Raw genomic sequence first — 25,857 nt, forward strand, 5'->3', positions numbered from 1 at the left:
GAACACCAAGTAGACTAGACCAGAAAAGAAATTCTTCATGTCACATCATAGTCAAAATACTGAACCTACAGAACAAAGAAAAAATTCTAAAAGCAGCAAGGGAAAAAGGCCAAGTAACATATGAAGGTAGACCTATCAGAATCACACCAGATTTCTCAACAGAAACTATGAAAGCCAGAAGGGCCTGGACAGAAATCCTTAAGGGACCACAGATTCCAACCCAGACTACTATACCCAGCAAAACTTTCAATCAACATAGACAGAGAATTCAAAATATTCCAAGACAAAAGCAAATTTAATCATTATCTACATAGTAACCCAGCTCTACAGAAGTTACTAGAAGGGAAACTCCAAACCAAAGAAAACAACTACATCTAAAGAAACAGAGGAAATAGATAACTACACAACAAAAAAACCAAAAGAAGACAAGCAATGAAACTCAGTGACACCACAAACCCTACATCTAAAGTAAGTAACAATTGTTGGTCACTAGTTTCTATCAACATCAACGGACTCAACTCCTCAATAAAAAGACACAGACTAACAGAATGGTTGCGGAAACAGGATCCATCATTCTGTTGCATCCAAGAAACACACCTATGCAACAAAGATAAACACTACCTCAGAATAAAGGGCTGGAAAAATGTCTTTCAAGCAAATGGTTCCAGAAAACAAGCGGGAGTAGCCATCCTAATATCTAATAAAATAGACTTTCAACCCAAGTTAATCAAAAAAGATAAGGAGGGCCACTATATTCTCATCAAAGGAAAAATCCACCAAGAGGACATCACAATTTTGAATATCTATGCTCCAAATACAAGAGCACCTACATTCGTAAATGAAACAATATTAAAGCTTAAATCACACATTGATCCTAATACCCTAATAGTGGGAGACTTCAACACTCCACTCTCACCAAGGGACAGATCAACTAGACAGAAAACAAATAGGGAAATAAAAACACTTACAGAGACCCTAAATCAAATGGATCTAATAGACGTCTACAGATCTTTTCATCCAAACTCAAAAGAGTATACCTTCTTTTCAGCACCGCATGGAACCTTCTCCAAAATAGACCATATAGTTGATCATAAAGCAAGCCTCAACAGATACAAAAAGATTGAAATAACCCCTTGTATTCTATCTGACCACCATGGACTTAAGCTAGACCTCAACAACAACAGAAATAACAAACAGCCTACACGCACATGGAAACTGAACAACTTGTTACTCAATGACAGCTGGGTTAAGGAAGAAATAAAGAAAGAAATTAAAGTCTTCCTAGAATTCAATGAAAATGAAGGCACAACATACCCAAATTTATGGGACACATTGAAAGCAGTGCTCAGGGGAAAATTTATAGCACTAAGTGCCTGCAAGAAGAAATTCGTAACATCACATACAAACAACTTAATGGCCCAACTGAAAACCCTAGAAAAAAAAGAAGCAGATACACCCAAGAGGAGCAGACGGCTGGAAATAATCAAACTCAGGGCTGAAATCAATCAATTAGAAACAAATAAAACTATCCAAAGAATCAATGAAAACAAAAAGTTTTCATTGAACTATCCAATGAAACAAAAAGCTGGGTCTTTGAGAAAATCAACAAGATAGACAAACCCTTAGCCAAACTAACTAAAAAGCAGAGAGAATCTATCCAAATCAACAAAATCAGAGATGAAAAGGGTGACATAACTACAGACACTGAGGAAATTCAAACAATTATTAGGTCATACTACAAAAGCCTATATGCCACAAAATTTGAAAACCTAAATGAAATGGACAATTTTCTTGATAGATTCCATCTTCCAACGTTAAGTCAAGATCAGGTAGAAAGACTGAACAGCCCTATATCCCCCAAGGAAATTGAAGCAGTCATTCACAGTCTCCCCTCCAAAAAAAGCCCTGGGCCAGATGGTTTCAGCACGGAATTCTACCAGACCTTCAAAGAAGTGCTCACACCAATTCTCCTCAAACTATTCCACAAAATAGAAACAGAAGGTACATTACCAAACTCATTCTATGAAGCAACATTCACCCTGATACCTAAACCACACAAAGACCCAACAAAAAAAGAGAACTTTAGACCTATCTCTCTTATGAACATTGACGCAAAAATACTTAATAAAATACTTGCAAACCGAATCCAAGAACACATCAAAGATATCATCCACCACGACCAAGTAGGCTTCATCCCAGGCATGCAAGGGTGGTTCAACATACGGAAATCCATCAATGTAATCCACCACATAAACAAACTGAAGGAGAAAAACCACATGATCATCTCCTTAGATGCTGAAAAAGCATTTGACAAAGTCCAACATCCATTCATGTTTAAAGTCTTGGAGAGATCAGGAATACAAGGCACATATCTAAACATAGTAAAGGCAATATACAGCAAGCCTATAGACAACATCAAACTCAATGGAGAGAAACTTAAATCAATCCCACTGAAATCAGGGACAAGACAAGGCTGCCCACTCTCTCCATACCTCTTCAACATAGTACTTGAAGTCCTAGCCAGAGCAATAAGACAACAAAAGGAGATCAAGGGGATACAAATCGGAAAGGAAGAGGTCAAAGTGTCACTATTCGCAGATGATATGATAGTATATCTGAGCAACCCCAAAAATTCAACAAGAGAACTCCTCCAGCTGATAAACACCTTCAGCAAAGTGGCAGGATACAAAATCAACTAAAAAAAAAAAAAATCAGAAGCCCTCCTGTATACCAAAGACAAAAGGGCTGAGAAAGAAATTAGGGAAACAACACCCTTCACAATAGCCACTAATAACATAAAGTACTTTGGGGTGACACTAACCAAGCAAGTGAAAGACCTGTTTGAGAAAAACGTCAAGTCTCTGAAGAAAGAAATTGAAGAAGATCTCAGAAGATGGAAAGATCTCCCGTGCTCATGGATTGGTAGGATTAACATTGTGAAAATGGCCATCCTGCCAAAAGCAATCTACAGATTCAATGCAATTCCCATCAAAATACCAACTCAATTCTTTACAGACCTTGAAAAAAAGATTCTCAGCTTCATATGGAGAAACAAAAAACCCAGAATCTCCAAAACAATCCTGTACAACAACAAATCATCTGGAGGTATCTCCATCCCCAATCTCAAGTTGTACTACAGAGCAATAGTAATAAAAACTGCATGGTATTGGCATAGAAACAGAAAGGAGGATCAATGGAACCACATAGAAGACCCAGAAATAAACCCACACACCTATGAATACTCGATTTTTGACAAAGAAGCCAAAACCATTCAATGGAAAAAAGACAGCATCTTCAACAAATGGTGCTGGTCCAACTGGATGTCCACATGCAGAAAAATGAAAATAGATCTATATTTATCACCCTGCACAAAACTAAAGTCCAAGTGGATCAAAGACCTCAGCATAAAACCAGATACTCTAAATCTGTTAGAAGAAAAAGTGGGGAACAGCCTAGAACTCATTGTCACAGGAGACAACTTTCTGAAAGAACACCAACAGCACAGGCTCTAAGAGCAACAATCAATAAATGGGACCTCATGAAACTGAAAAGCTTCTGTAAAGCAAAGGACACTGTCATCAAAACAAAATGCCTACAGATTGGGAAAGAATCTTCACTAACCCTTTATCTGACAGAGGACTAATATCGAGTATATACAAAGAACTAAAGAAGCTGAAAAGCAGCAAACCAAGTAATCCAATTAAAAAATGGGGAACAGAGCTAAATAGAGAATTCTCGACAGAGGAATATCGAATGGCAGAGAAACACTTAAAGAAATGCTCATCCTCATTAGCCATCAGGGAAATGCAAATCAAAACCACCCTGAGATTTCACCTTACACCCATCAGAATGGCCAAGATGAAAAACTCAAGGGACAACACATGCTGGAGAGGTTGTGGAGAAAGGGGAACCTTCCTCCACTGCTGGTGGGAATGTAAACTGGTACAACCACTCTGGAAATCTATCTGGCGCTTTCTAAGACAATTAGGAATAGTGCTTCCTCAAGACCCAGCTATACCACTGCTAGGTATATACCCAAAGTTTGCTCAAGTACACAAAAGGGATATTTGCTCAACCATGTTTATAGCAGCTTTATTTGTAATAGCCAGAACCTGGAAACAACCCAGATGTCCATCAACGGAGGAATGGGTACAGAAATTGTGGTATTTTTACACAAGGGAATACTACTCAGCAATCAAAAAGGAGGAAATCATGAAATTTGCAGGCAAATGGTGGGATCTAGAAAAGATCATTCTGAGTGAAATATCCCAGAAGGAGAAAGACAAACACGGTATATACTCACTTATATAGACCTATAAGATATGATAAACATAATGAAATCTGTACACCTAAAAAGATAATCGAGAGAGCGGACATGGGGTAAGATGATCAATCCTCGTTTAGAAAGACAGATGGGATGTGCATTGAACGTATGACAGGAGTCTACTGAGCGCATTTGAAAGACTCTAACTAGCAGTGTTTTCAAAGCAAAGACTCATGACCAAACCTTTGGCAGAGTACCGGGAATCTTAAGAAAGAAGGGGAGTTAGTCTGATGGGGAAAGGATAGGATCTCCACAAGGACCAAATATATCTGGGCACAGGGTCTTTTCTGAGACTGACATTCAACCAAGGACCATGTATGGATGTAACCTAGAACGTCTGCTCTGATGTAGCCTGTGGTAGCTCAGTAACCAATTGGTTTTCCATAGTGAGGGGAACAAGGACGATTTCTAACAGGAACTCAATGACTGGCTCTTTGGCCTCTCCACCCCCCAAGGGAGGAGCAGTCCTGTTAGGCCACAGAGGAGAGGAGAGCTTTGCAGCCAGTCCTGAAGATACCTGATAAAACAGGATCAGATGAATGGGGAGGAGGTCCCCCCCTATCAGTGGACTTGGAAAGGGGCACGGTGGAGATGAGGAAGGAAGAGAGGGAGGGACTGGGAGGGAATGAGGGATCGAGACACGGCTGGGATACAGAGTTAATAAAATGTAACTGATAAGAAAAAATAAAATTAAAAAAAAAACAACCAATAAAAATTTTACATATCCTTTTGTTTTTGTTTGTTTGTTTTTCCAAGACAGAGTTTCTCTGTGTAGCCCTGGCTGTCCTAGACTCACTTTGTAGACCAGACTGACCTCAAACTCACAGAGATCTGCCTGCCTCTGCCTCCTGAGTGCTGGGATTACAGGTGTGCACCACCACATCCAGCAGCCATTTACATATCTTAAAATCCTTTTTTAGAACCTTACAACTTACTTAAGGTTTCATAGCCTCAGAACTTACATAAACTTTACACATTTTTTATCCAGTCATTTACCATGATATACACATGGTTGATTACTGAAAGCAGTCATTGTAAAGCAAGTTTCTATAGCCAGCATTTGCTACTTTGTGGGTTCCTTATTCTCTTCCACCCTTCTCCAACATATTTCACCCTTTCAACTCTCCAACACTAGTTAGGATAGAAAGAAGGATAAAGAGGGAAAAGAGGTGTCATTATTGTTAGATTGCTTCCTTCTGATTGGGAATATTCACTTTCTTGTCTCATTGCACACAGCCACTTAACAAACTGCAACAAACAACAGCACCAGCAATAGCATAAGGAGCAGCCTCCACCACAGTTCCTCTTGGGGCTCTGACATTTATATACCCTCTCAAGAGTCCCCAGAGTTCCAAATGTTGTACATGTGCAGCTGACAAAATCAAGCCCCTACTAGAGCATGAGGCAAGTCATAGTCACCTGCAGTGAAGTAGCCCATATCCTCACACTTGTGATTAAAAATGAAAACAAAAAACATAGTCCCATAACATTTCTGTGTTTTTAAAGAAACCAAAAATTCTTAGTACATTTCCCCTTTCTGTCTTAAACCATTAGTCATACTGTGTTTAGCAAGAAATTATGAACAGAAACATTTTCAATAAACTAAACGTTTTTCAGATCAGTGGTCAAGGTTTTCAAGATACCTCTTTCGCTTATGTCTAATCTTTATAAGTTTTGATGGTATCCATAGCTTCTCATTTTTTTGTGGAAACAAGCAAACCCATGTTTCCAATGCAAAACTATTGCATGTTTCCATTTTGATGTTAACACATCCTTATACCATATAGGTTGATTTAATTCTACAGTTTTTTTTCCTATAACCCAGTGTCTCTCAGCTGCTCTTGTTCATTTTTCATTAACGTTCAGAAAGTTTAGAGTTAAGAGAGCACTATTTAGTCTACCCCTGAGTGTCTTTATTCTTCCTTTTTGTTTTATAAGCATTTCTTTTAAAGTGCAATTAGATCTTTCTACAACTGTTTGTCCTGTAGGACTGTGTGGTATATACGTAGTGTGCTTTAAGTTATAATAAGCAAAGAATTGCTTCATCTTACCAGAGATATATGCAGAGAGATTATCAGTCTTAATTCATACAGGTATCCCCGTAATAGCCATTACATCTAGAATCAGCCTTTTCAGAACTCAAAGCAGTTGCCCATTGAGACCCTGAATATGTATCAATTGTATGATCTACAAACTTTAGTTTTCCAAATTCTACAAAGTGAAAGACACCCATCTGCTAGATTTCTTTTTTCTTTTCCTTTTTTTTTTTTTTGTTGTTGTTGCCCATAGCATTACTTTCAGTGGTAATAGAATTTGGTTATACAAAGATCAAGTAGGACATTTTCTTATAATATCCTTGGCATCTTGCCAAGTGATAGAAATTTTTTTTCTTTAAACCTTTACTGTTTGTATGGTTTTTTCATAAAATGTTGAGGCTTCTAACACATATCCTATTAATAATTGGTCATTTTAATATTTTCTTTGTGCTAGTGGACCTGGCAAGCCTGTATGAGACCAAATATGGCTGATACATAATGGATAGTCTCTATTTCTGATTGCCTGATGCAGTTGCATAAATAACAAGGTTAATTCTGAATTACCAGGAATAAATTCAGCAGTTTCCATAAGCAAAAAATCTCTTTCTGCATATTGAGAGTCAGTACTTCTATTAAGAGATTCAGGAAAATCTAACAGTACCATAAAAATTGCATACAAATCTGATTTTTGGGCTGAAAGTATAGGGACTTTGAACTACATTGCATAGTTTGTCTGATTTGTAGCCTACTAGTTCCAATTTATTTGCATCAGTATAGAATGTAGATGCTTCAAGAATTGGCATTTGCTTTGCGATATGTGGGAGAAGCCAATTAGTTCTTTTTATAAACTGAAGACACTTGCTTTTAGGATATTTGTTGTTAATTTCTTTCAAATAGTTGCTTCAAACTCTTTGCCAATCTTCTATGATTACACAAAATGACATAATCTCAGCATTAGTAAAAGGTACTGTGATTTTGGTTGGGTCTGTTCCTGACAATTGATATAGTTTTATTCTACCTTTTATGATTACATCAGAAATTTTTTTCTGGGTAAGACTTTAATTTTTTACTTTGTGTGCTAAGAAAATCTATTCCATAATACGATCTTCATTTCACATAATGAGCCCAGTAGGAGAATGAGATGAAGGCAAAAATAACTGAAATACAATCAAGTTTTGGTACTATTTGATCCACATATCCATCTTGCAGTCTTTGTTTTACCAGAGTTAACTCTCTCTCTGCTTTGGCTGCTAAAAATCTTGGAGTGTTTAAGTCTGAATCTTCTTGTAACATTTAAGACAAATTATTTAACTCTTATGTGGTTAATCCAATGGTAGGCCATAGCCAAATATATCTCCAATTAATATTTGAAAATCATTAAGTGTTTGCAACTGGTATCTTCTGATTTGTTCTTTTTGTGGTTGAATTTTTTATTAACTTATTTTATAACCCAAATAGTTAATAGAGTCTCTCTGTAGTTTTTCAGGAGCAGTCTGTAACCCCTAGCATGGTTTGCAACACACAATTGTTGTGTTTCCTTAAACATTTTCTCTAAATTATCTGCATTACAATCAGCCAACAAAATATCATCCATGTAATGATAAATAATGGACTGACAAAATTGCCTACAGATTTTCTAGTGATTGTTTCACAAAATATTGACATAAAGTTGGACTATTTAACATTCACTGTGGGAGAACTTTCCACTGATATCTCTTTATTGGACAACTATTATTACAAGTAGATTCTGCAAAAGCAAATCTTTCTCTATCATGATTATGCAAAGGGATTGTGAAAAAAGCAATCTTTTAAAACAATTACTATCATTAGGCCATGACTTAGGTAATGAAGAAGGTAAAGGAATTCCAGGTTGTAATGGACTTTTTGTTTGTATTAGTCTATTCACTGCTCTTAAATCTGTTAATATCCTCCAGTTTCCTGTGAAAGCTTGCTAAGAGCCTTGCATAATCTTAGTAAATGAGGTAGACCTTTTCCCAGGCTTCTCAACTTTGTCACAAGCTCTTAAAGCTGCTAAGTGACATTGTTCTATAGTGGTGCCATCAAATCAAACTGTTCTTGTAGGTCAGGGTACCACTCTTCACCCAGTAACTTTTACTATATTCATTGCCCTTGTTCTAGTTCACTGTTCAACATTCAAGACGTCTTCCCTCTACTACATTAACCTGTTACCAGCCCCTTCCAGTCTTAGGTAATAATTCTATTTTGAGTAGCCCAGTTACTTAGAATTTGTTTTACATAAAGTAAAATGCATGCCATAGGAAATCATAGCCTCTTTAAAATTCCTTAGATCTATCATTCAAAAAATGCCATCCTATTTCATCACAATCAAGATCTGTACTATTGGTAGACATGTACTGTAATTATGGGAAAAACTGATGGTAATTTTGTAAACCCAGACCACCTCTCTTCTATCTCTGAGGGTGGTACAGCTGATTCAGTGAAATGTGCTCTTTCAGTTTTTCTTTGACCCTATCTCCCTGGACAGACTCTTCCTCCTCCCAGCCACACACCCAGCTCCTTGCTCTGTCCAGGTCTTTGAGGACTGAAAAACCAAAAGTGTGAGGCACCGGCTGGGGCCACAATTTTCCTCCTAGCCTGTTTGCTTCCCTTCTTTCATGCTGCAGGAAGCTTCTGCTCAGTCACAAGATCTGGGCCCTTTGTTTTCCCTTTTCCACTGCTACTCACTTTCCAAGTGTTTCCATCTCTACCTGCAACTTTTCTAGCTGCATAGCCAACTCTGCAACCCTTTCAGAAATATGAGAGTAGAGTGACCCCTTTGGTTTTTCCTTTTAAGCAATTTTTTGTTTCTCAGGTTGTTCTCTTTCCAGACACAATTCTTTCAATTGCTCAACCATTTTCCTAATCTTTTTTGAGACAGAAGAAGAAAAAGGAAAAAAAAAAAAAAAAAAAAAAAAAACCAGAAAATCCCCTCTAGGAACAAAGCAGACAATAGCCTAGTGGCAGCAGCAGCAATAAATCTTTCACTGATGTTTTAAAACAAAATATCCATCCCTTTTCCCCTGCTGTTTATGGATTTGAAACCAGATTTCCAGTTTTGTCTTGCTCCATGTTGGGTACTACTGGTAGCCTTTGTTTGCTTCTTTGTGGGTTCCTTGCTCTCTCCCATCCTCCTCCACTCTTATTCTACCCTTCCACCTCCCAGCCCCCCATCACTAGGTAGGAGAGAAAGAAGGATAAAGAGGTAAAGGGAATGTCATTATCATTAGACTACTTCCTGCTGATTAGGGGTGTTGAGTTCCTTGGGGCAAGTTTGAAATCAGAATATTCAATTTCTTCTTTCTATTTGCACATGGCCACTTGACAAACCATAACAACAGCAATCAGCAACATCAGCAGCAGCAGCAGCCTTTCCAGCCCCTCTCAGGGTTCTCACATTTATATGCTCTCTCAAGAGTTCCCAGAATTCCAAATGTCATACACTTGCAGTGTTGTGCCCAATTTGAGAGACCCCAAAAGACCACTAGGAGTTGAGTCCATTGCAAATTACACAGGATCTTTATTCAAGCTTAAGCTCAGGCTGCCAATCTTCCCTGACATAGCAAGTTAGAAAGTGAGGCCCTGAGTTTCAGGGGGGCAGAGTTTTTAAAGGGAAAAACTGCAAGCAGGGAATTCTAAGCGTTGGCATTACAGGGAAGGTAAGATTTGGATGGGGAATTCAACAAGCAAGGTGAACTTTAGCCTAATTGTTCCAAGCCACCTGGCCATACTGAAAGATATCTAAGATATCTATAGGATAGCCTGTTGGGTGGAGGACCCATTAACACATTTATTTATGACAATATATGTATTTATGACAACCTGTGGAGTGGAGGCCTGATTATGATTATCTATTAACACATTCTGTGGTATCCATGACAACCTGCAGGGTGGAGGCTAAGTGGCCCTTCTTGAACCTGAAGGTGGGGGTTAAGTCACTCCAAGGACAGTCAACTTAAGATAGAGTCTGAGAAACAAAATGGAGCTACCCCTGCCATTCTCAGTTCCTTTAGCAGAAATTTATCTGCAGCTGTCAAAAATCATGTTTCTGCTAGAGCACAAGGCAAATCATAGTCAGCTGCTGTGGACAATCTGAAGCTACCCCGTATCACACATTGGGGAATAAAAACAAAAATATACTCCCATAACATTTCTGTGTTTTCAAAGAAACCAAAAATTCTCACTTCAAGTTCCTTTAAATAAAGGAACAGTAAAAAGTTATTTTGAAACCTGCTTTGTGAGTTTATCTCTTTTCAGAGTCTGGTAGCTAAAATACCCAGATAGTGAGTCCCCAAATGACCAACAGGCTTTGAGTCCAATGCAAAACACAGGAGGGTCTTTTGTTACAAACTTGAGCTGGATGCTGCCTTTTACAAGGACAAAGGGACAAGTGACTCCCAACTCCAGGAGAACAAGGTTTTTAAAGAGACAAAACGCAAGCAGGGAAGTGCAAGTCTTAGCATTACAAGGATTGGGGAATGGGGTCTCTATGGGAGCTCACCATTAAAATGATTGTTTTTAGGTACCAATACTGCAAATGGTCAGGCCTGGCTACCTGGGGGACACCTGACCCCCAGTACTGCCCTGTTACCTGCCCTGCAGGTTAGGCTGTAGCAAGGGGGAGGGGTGTTAGCACATTCCATGGGCTTTCTTAGGGGCTACATGACCCAGTTACACCCTACGGTTTATCTGGGTGCGGGACTGCTTCTAGACCTCTGCTCTGAAAGGACTGTGATCTGGTGATTTTGCTCAGGAATTAACTCTAAGTTTTTTGAACCTCTCAGTAGCAAGGCAAATGGTGTCTTTCTGCTGCAGATTTAGTAGTAGCTCTCCAGTGAGGCCTGAGGCTGATTTTTACATATGAAGAGAATTGAGAAGGCAGCTGAAATCTTGGGTGCTGCTGGTACTCTGACAAAGCTATCAGAAGCCTAGCTGTTAATATATCAAAGATCTGAAAAGGATAAATTTCATCAGAATAAGCAGGAAGTACAGACCAAGCAGCTGCTGAATCTATTCAAAATGACAGTTTCACTGGCTACCTGGATAGTCACGCTAGGTTCCTCCGTGGTCTTCTTGATTTCTTTGTGGGCAGAGGTCTCAAGGCAGCGTCATTCTTCCACCACCAGGCTCAGAAGATCCAACAGACTTTCCTATGGATTAGGAATTTGGGGGACTTGCCTTCCTTGTTTGGCAATGCGGGTCAATTAACTCCCCAGTGTTGTGCTTGTGGACAGTTTGGCCAGGGTTCTGGTGGTGAGTGAGATGTAAGGCAGTTTTTCACACAGTGGCCGACTTTTTCACATTTAAATCAAGCTCCAGGTGGAGGTATTCTGTGCCCATAATCTTTTTAGAGGAGATCTTAGGGCTGCTGCCATGATCTGCCACTTCTCTCTATTATGTGAAGCTTTTTCTATCTCTTCCTGCTCCTTCCTTATTTAAGGACAGCCTGGTCTACAGATCAAGTTCTGGGCCACCCTAAGCTACATGATGAAACTGTCTCACCCACAAAAAGAATTACTGTGTATAAAATCCACTGAACAATTTCAGTAAACTAGAAAATACTTACTAAGAAGTAGCCATCTTTGCTTCAACTCCAGTAGCCATTATTTTACTATTAGACAACGGAAAACTTCTTTTTAGCTCTATGGATAAGACATTTTGACGAAAACATGATTCTGGTTAGGAGACTGCAGAGGTGGGAATGAAAGAGGATGATGGAATGAAGGACAGGAAGAACCCATCAAATGTCTCGGAGTCAGAAAACATCAAAACAAGGTTCTGTGGTAGTAACCCACATCCAAGAGGAGGGCAGGAAGTACTGGGTGTGAGCTCCAGCTCCCGGATGCTAATCTCTCAGCAGAGCATCTCAAACTGCGTTGTAATAGGTACTGGGCCACTCATGAATGTTCTCTCCAAATGCTTACTGAATAAAGGGAAATAAATTATTAACCATGTCCACGGCCCAGGGGAGGAGCACCCTCCACATGGTCCCCTGACTGAGAACAACGCAAGGCCTGTCCTCAGTTCTTTTAGGTGATCAGGCACAGTTCTCTCTAGCAGCATTCTTATTGCAGCCAGGGCTACTGAAAGAGTGCTTTGCTGGTGTTTCCAAGAGAGGATTCGACGTTCAGCCCAGGAGCTGGCTGCCAGTTCTGCTTGCTGGAGTCTCCCTCCCCTGAGCATGCTCACTGACCTGGGATTCCTACCATTGTTTAGCAGGAAGCTCTGTGGCTGTTGCTGTAGCTTCCATACTGTTCTCTTCTGTGGACTGTGGCCTCCCTGTGCATTTTTACATTTTGGTCACTTTCTGCTCTGCTCAGGATGTTTTGTAAGCCCTGAAGGAGGTGGTAGTGAATGTTTCTTTAGCACTTTCCAAAGACTCATGCTATCTTCTGTGTGTACACATGGGTGTATGATTGTGACTGTGCATGTATGCATGTTTGTGTTTGTGCATGCATACAAGAGTCCAATTTCACATGTGAATGTTTGGTATGTGTGTATAAGCATGTCTGATATGTGTGTGAATACTCGTGTGTGTGAGAACATGTACATGTATATACTTGTTTGTATGTACCTTAGTGCATGCATGTATGCATTTTTTTTGTAAGTGTGAATGTGTATGCACCTGTTCCTGTTTGTGTGGCCATGTGCTTGAGTCTGCATGTGTGTATTTGTATGTGCACTCATGCATACTGGTGTGTGTGTATACATTTGTGTGCCTGTTTGTGTATGTGCACATGTTGCTTCAAAGTTACCCTCCTTAGGAAGGTTAGAGCAGTGGGAGATCTAGGGCAGATTTGCTTGGATCTCTCTCACTCGCTCGCTCACTCTCTGTCCCTCTTTCCTCACTACAGAAGTTTGAATAAGCAACTTGGCTATTGCATGGTGCCATGGAACTGTAGTAGAGTGATATCACGTTGGTTTTGCTAGTTGGGCCTAGCACAGGAGCTCAGTGTAAAGAGAGGTTTCCTATGAATCTTATCTGAACATTATCAGCATTAATTTATTTTTAAACTCAGTAACATAGGAATAAAGGGAAATGAATGTCCAGGTGTTATTTATGTTCCAGCAGGTCAGAGATTGTGCCCACACATCCTAGCAGGTATGTTCATGAACACTGTTGCTAATACGAACACCAGGGAAATGGGTAGGGGTGGGGGATGGGAAAAGGCTCTACTATGCCAGCTAAGCTAGGGAGCTAGGGAAAGCTGATTTGCAGACATATCAAATGGAGAAAGGAAAGACTGAAGTTTTCGAATCCTTCTTCCATGACTGATCTTTTCTTAAGCCCCTGCACCCGAGTTCAGTGCTGGAGGACCCACAACACTGAGCTCATCCTTCTGTCCCCAGTGGGTTTCTAGCTCATGTCTCTTTCCTATGGTATTCTGAAGACTCCTCTCATCAAATTAGGTCAAATCAGATCAGTCTACAGGATAGCCACCTAGCATGAGGGCCATCCCTGCAGTTGCTGCACTAAGCTGGGCTGCGGGAGTTGACCAGAGGTCAACACACAAAGCAAATACTATTTCATATTTCAATCTGGGCTCTGAGCCTCATGGTTTGTGCATCTTTGTGTATGTTACTTAACCCCCTTGCTCTTTACATATGAGACAGTAAAAAACACACCACTTAGAGTGGGCTCAAGCTTAGCACAGAGTCTAACTAAGTCAGTTACTTTCTCCGTAGGTCCCCCTTTCTTCTGCCACCTTGTAACATTTGCAGTGACTGCTAGGGTACTCCCAAGGGGATTACACCCTTATTTTTATAATTAGAATATCTTGATAAGTACAAAAGTATACAGGATTTTGTGGGGAAGGGGCATTTAAGAGATCATCCAGTATAGGGTTTAATTTTCTCCTTCCATGATCCCCTTTTATCTGAAGGTTTTAGGAACCCCCGAGTATACTGATTTATAAAATAGTTAAACAAATCAGACATTTGCTGATAATAAATAATAAGAAACATGTTTTAAAATGATTATATAATATCCATACAGTTTTCCATTATTGAAGACAAATGTGAATTTGTATACTATGATGTACTTATTTTTTGTGAAGAATTAAATCTTGGCTGAATATTTGATACTGTAAGATGTAGATCATTAGTATCTTTTGAATTTTGATTGTCTACAATGAGAACAGTAATTAATATAAACATATGAAAGAAGTATGTTTTGGGTTATTACAGAAAAAATTGTTGGAAATTATGCTTTAAAACCAAGACAAATTTATTGAATAATTCTTTGTTTTGGTTTTGTTTTGAGATGGGATCTCATACAATCCAGGCTGGTCTTAAACTTGATAACCTTGACACTGGAAATCTGCCTTTATTTAATGACTCTTAAAATGAAACTCAAGTAAGCAACTTATATAGTATTTCAATTTTCATATTTATTTTTGACACAGGGTATCACTCTGTGCCTAGTCTGGCCAGGAACTGCAGTTAATGCTCCTTCCTCAGCCTCCTCAAAGTTAGGCTCAGCTCTACCTTGTCTCTGCTTCTCCAAAAGGCTCCTCTCACCATTTACACTCTTTTTTTTTCAGTTAACCTTATCTCACATTTCAGTACTGAGTTAAGTGTCTCTTGCTTTGGTGAATTTCCCTGTCCCTAGACTCAGCAGCTCTGTCTGACTGTAGATGTTGGGACAATGTCTGGCAGGTCCACCGTGGGTCCCACAGCCCAGGCCAGATTCCAAATACACCGTACATATCTGCTACATATATCACCTCTCTCTTTTTGGCTGAAGGCCAGGCTACCTTCTGGGTTTCTCGTGGAGTGCCCAGCCTTCACATTGTTTTACCACTCCCTGCCCCAAAATGTAGAAAGGCCAGTTGTACCCAGTTCATGTACATATAACCCAAATTAAAAATGCCATAGCTGAATGGTAGCCCAGCCTTAGCAGATGGGATGTACCATGCTTGTCCTCACTTTCAGTGCAGTCTGGTATGGCTGATGATATAGTCTCTTGTCTCCAGCCCTGACTCTCATTTCTGTTGAAAAATCAAAATCCTCTTCATGGGAACTCTTACCTGCGGGGGTGTCTGCAGGCAAGGAGGGCTGCTCCTACTGCTTCCCGGGGTGATGTGGAGCAGATGGAGCCTGGGAGCATCCTCTCAACCCAGGAGGAGGAGCCAAACCAAAGTAGTGACCTCGGCAGCAAAAAAGGCCTTCTGCAAAAGCCCCAAGACCCAGAAAGGAGTCACAGGCTATTTGCCACTGCGCGATGAAGGGAAAATATTTGTTTCTGCTTTCTAACCTGCAAGTGTGAATGCTAGTCACTAAAAATCACTTGTTTCTGATTTTTACAAATTTATTTGCAAAAGCCAAAATGTTTCATTTATTATTACTTTTAAAATTAGGTCAAATGTGTTCTGATCTTCTGTTTTTGGGACAGAAGCCAAACTCACACCAGGGAATACTGTCAGCAGCCGGATGCTGTGTAGTAGAGCTAGATATCCGAAGGGACAGAGACAAGAAAGACATCAGGCAGAACGTGGGGGCTGTGGACCTGTCCTACCCGGTCATGCACACCTTGCCAACTGACCTAGTTTGATTCTCCCACCCTTCTCTAAGGGTTTGAACCTTTGCTTCTTGATGGCTGCAGGTCCCTCTTAGAGGCCTGAATGGCACAGTATCTCAGCTCTTCCACAGAAGGGGGCAGAAGAGCACCCACCTCCAGTCATGGGCTTGGCTGGGTGCAGATTTTTACAATAATTTTACAATAGTTTGACCTAACTTTTTCTTTTAAATTTACAACGATGCAAAAGTAGAACATATAAAAATTGATAATTTCTCAGTGTTTTAGCTCCCTTCCACCATTTGCTGTGATAAAAATACTTCGAGGAAAGCAACTTAAAGGAGACAGGTCAGTTGGTCATGGCGGGAAAGTCAAGATGGCAGGAGCATGAAGCAGCTCATCACTTGACATCTGTACTAAGGAAACAGTGCTGAGCTGCTTCCTATATCATCTACAGCCCCATAGCCCAGTTAGGAAATGGCAGCACCCAGAGGGGGCAGGTCTTCCCAAATTCATCAGCGTGGTCAAGATGACACCCTCTAAGGCATGCTTAGAGGCCCATCTCCCAGATGACTTTAGATTCCTCCAACTTGCCAGTTAGCATGACCACCATAGCTTGTGGTCCAGCCCTCTCATTGAGGCTGTGGACAGTTAGCTGCTGGATTGTGGCACTCTAACACGTGATCTCGTTAAGCTAGAAAACACACTTTAAATGCATTAGCCACCTACTACTGTGTAACTTGCTTACCACCCAGCTTACCACAGACTTAGGCGCAATCAGTCTCATCACAGATTAAGTAGTATTCATCCATAAAGTTGTAAGAAGCATTTAGCATAAAGTCATATTTGTAAAATATTAATCATAAGCCCCAATATTGTGTACAATCCAAATAAGCATATCAATAGGTCTAGATAAACACTTTTTGGCATAGATACATAGTAGAATACTCTCAGCAATGAAAAAGGAGGCGACTATGAAATGCAACACCACTACGCAAAAATAAGTAAATGAAAATAAGAAGAAGTATGAACTCTGCATGAAACCTAGAGGAACTCAAAATGACTGTGCTGTGCAGAGGGAGCTAGGGTATGCAGTACATACTGCATGATTCCACTTATATCAGAAATGCGGACTAATTCACAATGACAATGCAGATGAGTACTTGCTTGTGCTAAGGGAGGCAAGAGGGACCTGGCGACCTGAGTCTGGGACTCACAGGGTATAAGGAAAGAACAGACTTCTGCAAATTGTCTCGTGACCCTGACACATTCCAATGAATGTACATAAAAATAAGCAAATGCAACTTTCAAAGAATTAAAAAGTGCCAAAGGCATGCCTATAAAAGTAATGATACAAATTTGATTATTTTTGATTTTTAAAAATTATTTTATTATTTTGTCTATATGGTTGTTTCACCTGCATGTATCAGGTCTCCTGGAACTAAAGTTATAGACAGTTGTGAGCTGCCATGTGGGTGCTGGGAATCGAATCTAAGTTCTCTAAAAAAGCAGCCAACGCTCTTACACTGAGCCATCTTTCCAGCTTTCCAACCGTGGTCCTTGAAGAGGATGTCTCAGGGCATTGGCTGGAATATCAGACCAGTTGCTTCATCTCCCTGCAGTCAGGGGCAGAGAGCATCCAGGCCACTGGAGCAGTGCTGATTTTCATTGTGCTCATTCCGGGGGCCCCAGTCCACGGCACCACCCAGTCTGTTAGCGGACAACCCCTTAAAGATGTACATGGAGGTTTAGCTCCTAGATGGTGTTAGATGCCACTAACTTGACAATTAATTTTAACCATATTCACAGTTAATATTAATCTATATCAACAGTGACAGTTCATACGAACTCAGCTACAGGGAAAGGTATCTAGTCAAGAGCAGGGCTTCCCCAGGAAGAGAGACCCAGGCCAAGTCCACATTTTTTATTTTCTATTAAGGAAAAAAGAAGATGTAAACAACAACAACAACAACAACAAAACAACAACAAACACCAAGTGCCAGTGCTATAAATGGGTGGCATATCATGATACATTTTAACGAGGTTAAGACAAAACCAATAACAAAATAAAAGAAAAACAAAACCCTGAGCCTACTATAACTGTGATGGTCATAGGGTACTTTCAAGGTGTATCCCCCCTTTTCCCTGTCTAATCATAATCCATAGTATGCTTTCGGTAGTGAGTGCTGGGGTGATGAGAAACTCCAAGATCATCAAAGCACCCTCTGCAGAAAATGCCAGGAGTTCCGGTATGAGGCTGGTCTGAATGCTACCTCATTTGCCTTTTCTGGAAGTGGACATTAGCCACACACACTAGACCTGGACCCTGAAGTGGCGCCTTGAAGAGGCTCTGTTTCCCTCGGCAAGCTGCCTGGGTTTGGTGATTTGCGGCAGGGTACGGTGGGTCAGTGACTTTCTGGCAACTGTTCATGTGGCTAAGGCCACGATTCTTAACTATTGTGAGTTAAGAAGCCCTCTGAAAAAGAATTCGAGGCTCTCATTCCCTGCCTCAGAAGCTCGCTTTCCTCCTTAAAAGTCTTTAAAATTCTAGTATCTGACCTCCAGGGAAACCCTGGTTTGAGAGGCTTTGGCGTGCCTCAGGTCCCTCTGTACCTGGATTGCGTTTCTAGTCCATCAGGGCACCTGGGAACTAGGCTGAGGACAGTGGAGGGGTTGGGAGAGGGTGGGGCCAAGGGCTGGACCCCGCCCACCCACAGACCTAGGGCAAGGAACTGGAGCTCAGGACCTAGCACAGACTTTAGGCGACAGGTCCAGGTCTCCACGCTGTCCCTGGTCATTGCTAGAGCCATGAAGATGCACTTCTGCATCCCGGTGTCCCAGCAGCTGCCAGAAGCGCTGGGGGGCTGCTACGTGGTGGGTTGGGGCCTGGGGCAGGCTGGTTGGGGCTCGGTGACCTTGAGCCCTCTCTCCCCTTCCCTCCATCCCATCCTGACCTTGGATAATCCTGGGCTGTGTCTGTGCTTTTAGTTGTACTCCGTGTACCTGGACGGGTTCCTCTTCTGCAAGGTACGCTATAGCCAGTTACACCGCTGGAATGAACAGGTGAGCCTGGTGAGGAAAATGTGCCCAAGGGCTTAGGTTCTGTGACTCTGAAAAACATTGTACTGTGTGTGTGTGTGTGTGTGTGTGTGTGTGTGTGTGTGTGTGTGTGTGTGTGTGTGTTTGTGGTGGTGTGTGTGTGTGTGTGTGTGTGTTTGTGGTGTGTGGTGTGTGGTGGTGGTGGTGGTGGTGGTGGGCTGGCTACAGGCTTCTGACCTTCAAACTATAGGCACTGTCTTTCAATCCCAGAGCTATCTCCTACACCAACATCTCCAACATCAGGCCAGCCTTATAACATGAACAGGATAATACTGACCAGCTGCAAAGTCACATTCTTCCTATGGCTTCCTGTGCAGCCATGGCAAGGGGTGTAGGCATCAGTCAAACTGGTTATATTTATCTAAAGTCACAAAAAGCTGGCTGGCCAGAGTGTTCACAGCAGAAAGTAACAGGGCTCAGCAGCAGAGCTTAAGTTGCCAGACCTTGATGGGGTTTTGTTGGGGGACAGGGATTTTTGAGTGTTTCTTCTTTCTTTTTTGTTGTTTGTTTCCTACACTGGCCTTGAACTCAGTATGTAGCTGAGGATGATCTTGAACTATACCTGCTTTACGAAATACTGGAGATCAAAACCAGCACTTCAAATGTGCTGGACAAGCACTCTATCATCTGAGCCACAGCCTCAGCCTGGTGTGTAAATATGTGTGAGAATGTGTGTGTGTGTATGTGAGTGTCTGTAAGAGTGTGTGACTATGTGTGTGCATGTGAATGAATGTGTGTTCTCTCCAAGTCTGGCAAAAGTTGAATGGCTTTTCCAGATCCTTCTCTGCCAGTTTTTATCCTTCCTTCCTTCCTTCCTTCCTTCCTTCCTTCCTTCCTTCCTTCCTTCCTTCCTTCCTCCTTCCTTCCTTCCTTCCTTCCTTCCTTCCTTCCTTCCTTCCTTTCTTTCTTTCTTTCTTTCTTTCTTTCTTTCTTTCTTTCTTTCTTTTATTGTTGTTTTGAAACAGGGCTCCTCTGTGTAGCCTGGCTGACCCTGGGACTCACTCTGTTGCTGACCAGGCTGGCCTTGAACTCAGAGATCTGCCTGCCTCTGCCTCCTGAGTGCTGGGATTAGAGTCCATGGCCACCACCACCTTGCTGGGTAACAGAGCTGGAAAAAGCTGTGCCTCCCTTCTGATGTCTTGTATGGAGGTTTTGATGTGATGCCAGAGGCTGCAACCTGTTGAAACTGGTGAGAGGCCTGTGCCGGCAGAATTGGACCATAGAGATGGTGGTTGACTTTTGGCAGAATTTACTCAGCTCACTGCATATTTCTCACACACACCCCTTAGAACTGCATTCAACCAGAAATGTCAAAGATTTCTTGAGGAACCCGTCTTTGTGGTAAAACCTGCTGGGAGGTATCTACTCTGTGACAGGCCCTAGGTTCTTCACCGAGTTGACTTTTCCCACCTCCTGGCCTCAGGGTAGGAGCTCCCCTAGGTTCAGTTCAGCAGATGGCTCAGGCAGACCTGCTCTCTAAGGGTGCTATGACTAGAGCTACTTAGGGACTGTCTGTGATGGTTATGGACACACATCTGGCATTGCTTAGTTAGCTATCAGCTGACTGAGAAATGATCACACCCAACAATAACAAATGTCTGCTTCTAACCGTGCAGAGTTGGAAGGATCAGAGTGTCCTGTGTTGGAGGAGCCCTGGCTGACAGCACTGCACAGGGCCTTTAGAGTCTTTAGCATGGCAGGAACAGTTCCTTGGGTTTAAAGGAAACGTGGTTGCCATGAGAATATCAGATAACAAGACTGGATGAAAGCTGTGTTTGCAGGAGTTAGGCAGTCAAGAGTCAATGGGGCATGATGGGAGCTATTATGCTGCCTCTAAGCAGATGTGATCCCTGAGGATGGACCCTACAGCTTCTGATTTTCTCAAGAGAATACAGAACATCAGCTTTTCTATTTTTGTTTTTTAAAATAAGTTTAATTTTTGTAGTAATAGTCTTAGTTTATAAAAAAAATACAAGTTTCCACATGCCAGTCATTCAGTTTCCTTCATTCTTTTCTTCAAAATATTTTAGATTTATTTTTAAAAATGTTTAAAAGCATATGAGTGTTTTGCCTACATATATGTACTGTACTCTCAGAGCTCAGAAGAGGGTGTCAGATCTTCTGGAAATGGAGTACAGACATTGTAAGCTACCATGTGGGTGTTTGGGATCAAACTCAGGGCCTCTGGATGAATAGCCAGTGCTCTTAACTGCTGAGCCACCTATCTCCAGCCCATGACCTCTGTGTTCACAGCACCTTTAGTGTACACAGTTGTTACAGTGACTCAGTCAGCAAGACTGTCCTATTACCAACTACAGTCATAATTTATTCAGATTTGATTAGTTTTTGTCTAGTATCCAATTTCTGTTCAGGACCCAGCAGCATTCCACTTCATGATCATGTCTCCTGTAGCTCTCTGGCGACGACAGTTCTCTCAGACCTTCCATGTTTTTCATGTCCCTGCATTTTAGAGGGGACTGGTCAGATCTTCTGTGGATGTCCCTCTATTTGGAATCTTTGTTTTCCACATTGACTCATATGTGTGCCACGAGTGTAGCTACACTACACTACGCTACATTGTAGCTACACTACAATGAGTGTAGCCACTCATTGTTAATTTCGCCTGTCTATTGGCTGAGGAGGCATCTATCTGGTTTTCCTAGAGCAAAGTGGCCCCTCTCCACCTCTTTTGAGAACTCTTTGGAAGGATATCACTGTGCACAACTCATCCTTAAGGAATGGGGATTTATGTTCCCTGTTCACGTAAATGATCTAGAATTCTTTATGTAAGAGACTGGCCTGTTCTCTTCTATTCATTTATCCAGTGATTTACTTAGGTCTCCAATTATGGGATTTATGCATTGGATTATATATCGATGCTGCTTTGTTTTATTGATCTGAGCTTTGGCCACAAGAGTGCTTCATTTGGCTCCCATGTCTCTTCTACATTCAGCTATCAAATACTTCCATACTTTCTGGGGCTCCAAGATGCTCCAGGCTTTGACTTAAAATGAGTAATTTCTCCATGGAGCTGTGGTGACTTTCTTTGAGGAATAACACCAATATCTGAGAGTAGGTGTGCTCCCTGCTCCCATAGTGATGCTTCTAGGCAGAGCTAGGGAGTACACACCATGCACAGCAACCCAGACTTACCTCTGCAGATTTCTAGGAGATTCCATTTGTATTGGCTCCTTTTCTTACTGCTGGATGAAAGTTCTGACAGAAACAACTTAAACGTGGAAGAGCTTGTTTTGGCTCATGGTTTCATAGGGCATGGTCCATCACAGTGTGGCAGCATTCATAGTGACAGGAACATGCAGCAGAAACCTGTCACATGAGTGTTCTCAGACCTGAGCCACAGTGTCTAACCTTCAGTACCCATTCCTAGTGACTTATTGCTGATGGCTGGACCCTATATCCCAAATGACCTCTTAAAAATTACCACCAGCTGGGGATCAAGTACTCAAACATAGGTGCCAACGGGAGACATTGAACATCTAATCACACACAGACTGTATTTTTTTATTTTTTAGTTTTTAAATTAATTAGAGTTTGTTCACTTTGTATCCCCCATAAACAGTCTGTATTTTTATTACACTAAGCAGGAGTTCACAGTAAAGCATTTACATGGGACCTTCTAGCCCCCTACTCCTACCTATAAATTCACTGCAGCAAAGGGAAATCTGACCCAACAGCCTGTCACTCATTTACTTCATTACTCGAGTCTGTATACTATACAGTAGCGTGAGAATTAACTCACACGCCCATGAAAACACAATGTCACCAACAGCACAGCTTTTGTGCATTCTTCTTGTGGACTTCACACATTTCTATCCTTTCTTAGGTCGCTGCTTTCCCCTCACTCCTTACAGTGAGGTGGTGTGGTATGCTTTCCCACACAATGCAGTTGGTCTTCTATCACACTCTGCACTCCATCCTGAAATCCTCCAGACTACTTTTTAAATATTTGAATATGTCAAGACTGTGCTGTAAAGTTTAGCACACACGGACAGATGTAGAGCATCGTGCTCCTCAGTGTATGCTGGCACAGGTAGATTTGGACCCTAAAAGGCCTATTTACCTATTCAGTACTCTCCTGTCCCACAGCCCTGGTGAGAAATGATCTTTTTACTATATTTATATTTTAGATGGTCATATAATTGAAATCATGGAGTAGCTTTTTCAGACTGGCTTCTTTCATTTAGCAACATGCATTGAAGGTTCATTTTTATCTTTTTGTGGCTAGATAGTTTATTTCTTTTCATGGATGAACAATATTCTATTGCAAGAATGGATCACTGTTTATCCATTCATATTTTGGAGGTCATCTTTTCAGGGTTACAGATAAAACTGCCATAAACAAACAGATTTGGGGGTTTTGTTTGTTTGTCTTTTGTTTTTCTAGACAGGGTTTCTCTGTGTAGTCCTGGCTATACTGGAGCTCACTCTGTAGACCAGGCTGGCCTCGAACTCAGACATCTGCCTGCCACTGCCTCCCGAGTGCTGGGATTAAAGACATGCACCACATCCTTGTTACAAGCACAGTTTTAAAGACTTATTTTATTTGTGTGTGTGAGAGAGAGAGCATGCACACACACACACACACACACACACACACACACACACACACTCTTGTATGTGAGATGTGTGTGCAGGTGTCCTTGGAGGCCAGGAGAGGCTATCAGAACCCCTGCTGCTTGACTTACAGGAAGTTGTGAACTGCCTGATGTAGTGCCAGAAAATGAACTCAGTGTTCTGGAAGAGCAGCAAGTGCCCTTAATAGGTGAGCACATGCAGTTTTGTGTGGACATAGTCTTCAAATTAGTTCAGTAAATTGTTGCAAGTGTGATTGCTGGATTCTATAGTAAGACTATGCTTAACACTGTAAGAAATTACCAAACTGTCTTCTATAATATTTTGTATTCTCTGTAGGATATGTTTTTAAATTTTGAATCACAAGAATAAATGGTGGCATAAAATATGGTTTCTCTAAGAATTGAACAACAGCCAAGCAATAAGCAGCAGGAAGCCATAATTTGTTCATAGACAGTTAATAACCTTTCTGTATTCAGACCAACATTTGGCCAGTAGAAACTTCTGTGCCAATAGAGAGGCTGTATACCTGCTCTGGCCAATAGCAGCTTAGCACATGTCCGTCAATATGTGGAATATGGATAGTATGACTTAGAAACTGATTTTAATACTGTATCTCATTTAAGTAATTTAAGTGTAAATTTACTTACAGATAGTTAATTGCATTCATACAGGCTTTATGGTTCTAGACCATTGAAAAATTTTTTCCTTTGACTTGGGTGGGTGAGATGCCACAGAGGATTTTGATCAAGGCAGTGCAATGATTCCACTTACATTTTTGAAGTACTACCTGAGTTGCTGTGTTAGAAATAGAGTCTGTCATTTGCAGAAGCAGACAGACTGCTTAGAAGGCTGCTGTGCTAATCCAGGAGACAGCAGCCAGTAGATGGCACCAGCTCAGTGGCATAGGGTGGAGAGAGGTAATCAGACTCTCCATGTGTTTTGAAGTTAGGGACCATGTGAATTTCCAGGTACACACTGTAATTATGGCAAAGGCAACTAAAATTAAATGAAAATTTAAGATCTTGTCTGTTTGCAGTCTCCTTTCTCATGTAGCTGGTTTCACTGTCTTTAAGCCAAAGGTTCTGGTAACAGTCAGATTTCAGCCCCTCTGCCTCCCAGGTGCAATGTTAGCACCGGACTAGGGCTTGAACTTGTTTCCTTTACTAAAATAACAAGTATTAGTGTGTGTGTCCCCATCCATGTGGATGGAGGTGCCCACAGAGGCCAGCGGCATCAGATCCTCTTGGAGCTGGAGTTCCAGGCGGATGTGAGCTGCCTGACATGGTTGTGGGAATGAAATCTGAGTCCTCTGTAAGAGCAGTTGAGCATTCTTAATGTACGTACCATCCCTCCAGCCCCTAAGTTCTTTTTATGTATCTTTCATAAAAATAACTGCCACTAGCCAGGTGTGTTGGTGCATGCCTGTAATCCCAGCACTCTGGGAGGCAGAGGCAGGCAGATCTCTGTGAGCTTGAGGCCAGCTTAGTCTACAAAGTGAGTCTAGGACAGCCAAGGCTACACAGAGAAACCCTGTCTCACAAAATAAACAAATAAACAAACAAATAAATAAATAAGCTTATGAGGCTGGAGAGATGGCTCAGAGGTTAAGAGCACTGGCTGCTCTTTCAGAGGTCCTGAGTTCAATTCCCAACAACCACATGGTAGCTCACAACTGGTGTCCTCTTCTGGCATGTAGGTGTACATGCAGACAGAAAATTGTATGCATAACAGGTAAATAAATCTTCAAACAGAAACTGACTGCCACCATTATCTTGGAGTCTGTACGGTGGGTAGGAAGAAGGGCCTGCCTGGGATTCTATTGGACTTTACACCAGCCTTACAGGACTTCCGTAAGTAGCACCACCCTATAGAAATGACAGGAAAGGTACATATTTAAGTTTAGTTGGCCACATTAATTAGAGTAAAAAGAACCAAGAATGATGGTGCACACCTTTAATCTGACTTAGAAGGGAGGCAGGATCTCTGTGAATTTGAGGCCAGCCTGGTCTACATAGTGAGTTTCAGAACAGCCAGGGCTACAAAATTAGACCAATCAAAAATAAATAAATAAAAACCTGACTATAATCTCTGATCTTTCAGATATGAAAGATATGAATTTAAGGAAATGTGTGTTATGAGCGGCAGTCTTATAAAAACCTACCCCAGCATCACCAGAGTAAGAATGCAATTAGTGGTCTGTGGTATTGCAGGGCATCTGTGGAATGTCCACTGAAATATTCTTCCTAAAGACAACTGAACCCTCTTTC

At 41.3% G+C, this 25,857-nt stretch overlaps 1 protein-coding gene across 1 annotated transcript in view; it reads left to right on the forward strand.

Moving 5' to 3' along the window:
- The first annotated feature begins 18,703 nt into the window (after positions 1-18,703).
- Snx31 (sorting nexin 31) overlaps positions 18,704-25,857 on the forward strand; it is a 57,903-nt gene continuing 50,749 nt past the window's right edge. The window contains exons 1-2 of the mRNA XM_055626723.1: positions 18,704-18,769; positions 18,884-18,958. Of these exons, the coding sequence (XP_055482698.1) occupies positions 18,704-18,769; positions 18,884-18,958 (141 nt within the window). The remainder of the gene's footprint in view (positions 18,770-18,883; positions 18,959-25,857) is intronic.

The sequence above is a fragment of the Psammomys obesus genome, unplaced genomic scaffold, assembly GCF_907164565.1.
Source record: "Psammomys obesus unplaced genomic scaffold, mPsaObe1.curated_primary_1811, whole genome shotgun sequence".
Classification (NCBI taxonomy): Eukaryota; Metazoa; Chordata; class Mammalia; order Rodentia; family Muridae; genus Psammomys; species Psammomys obesus.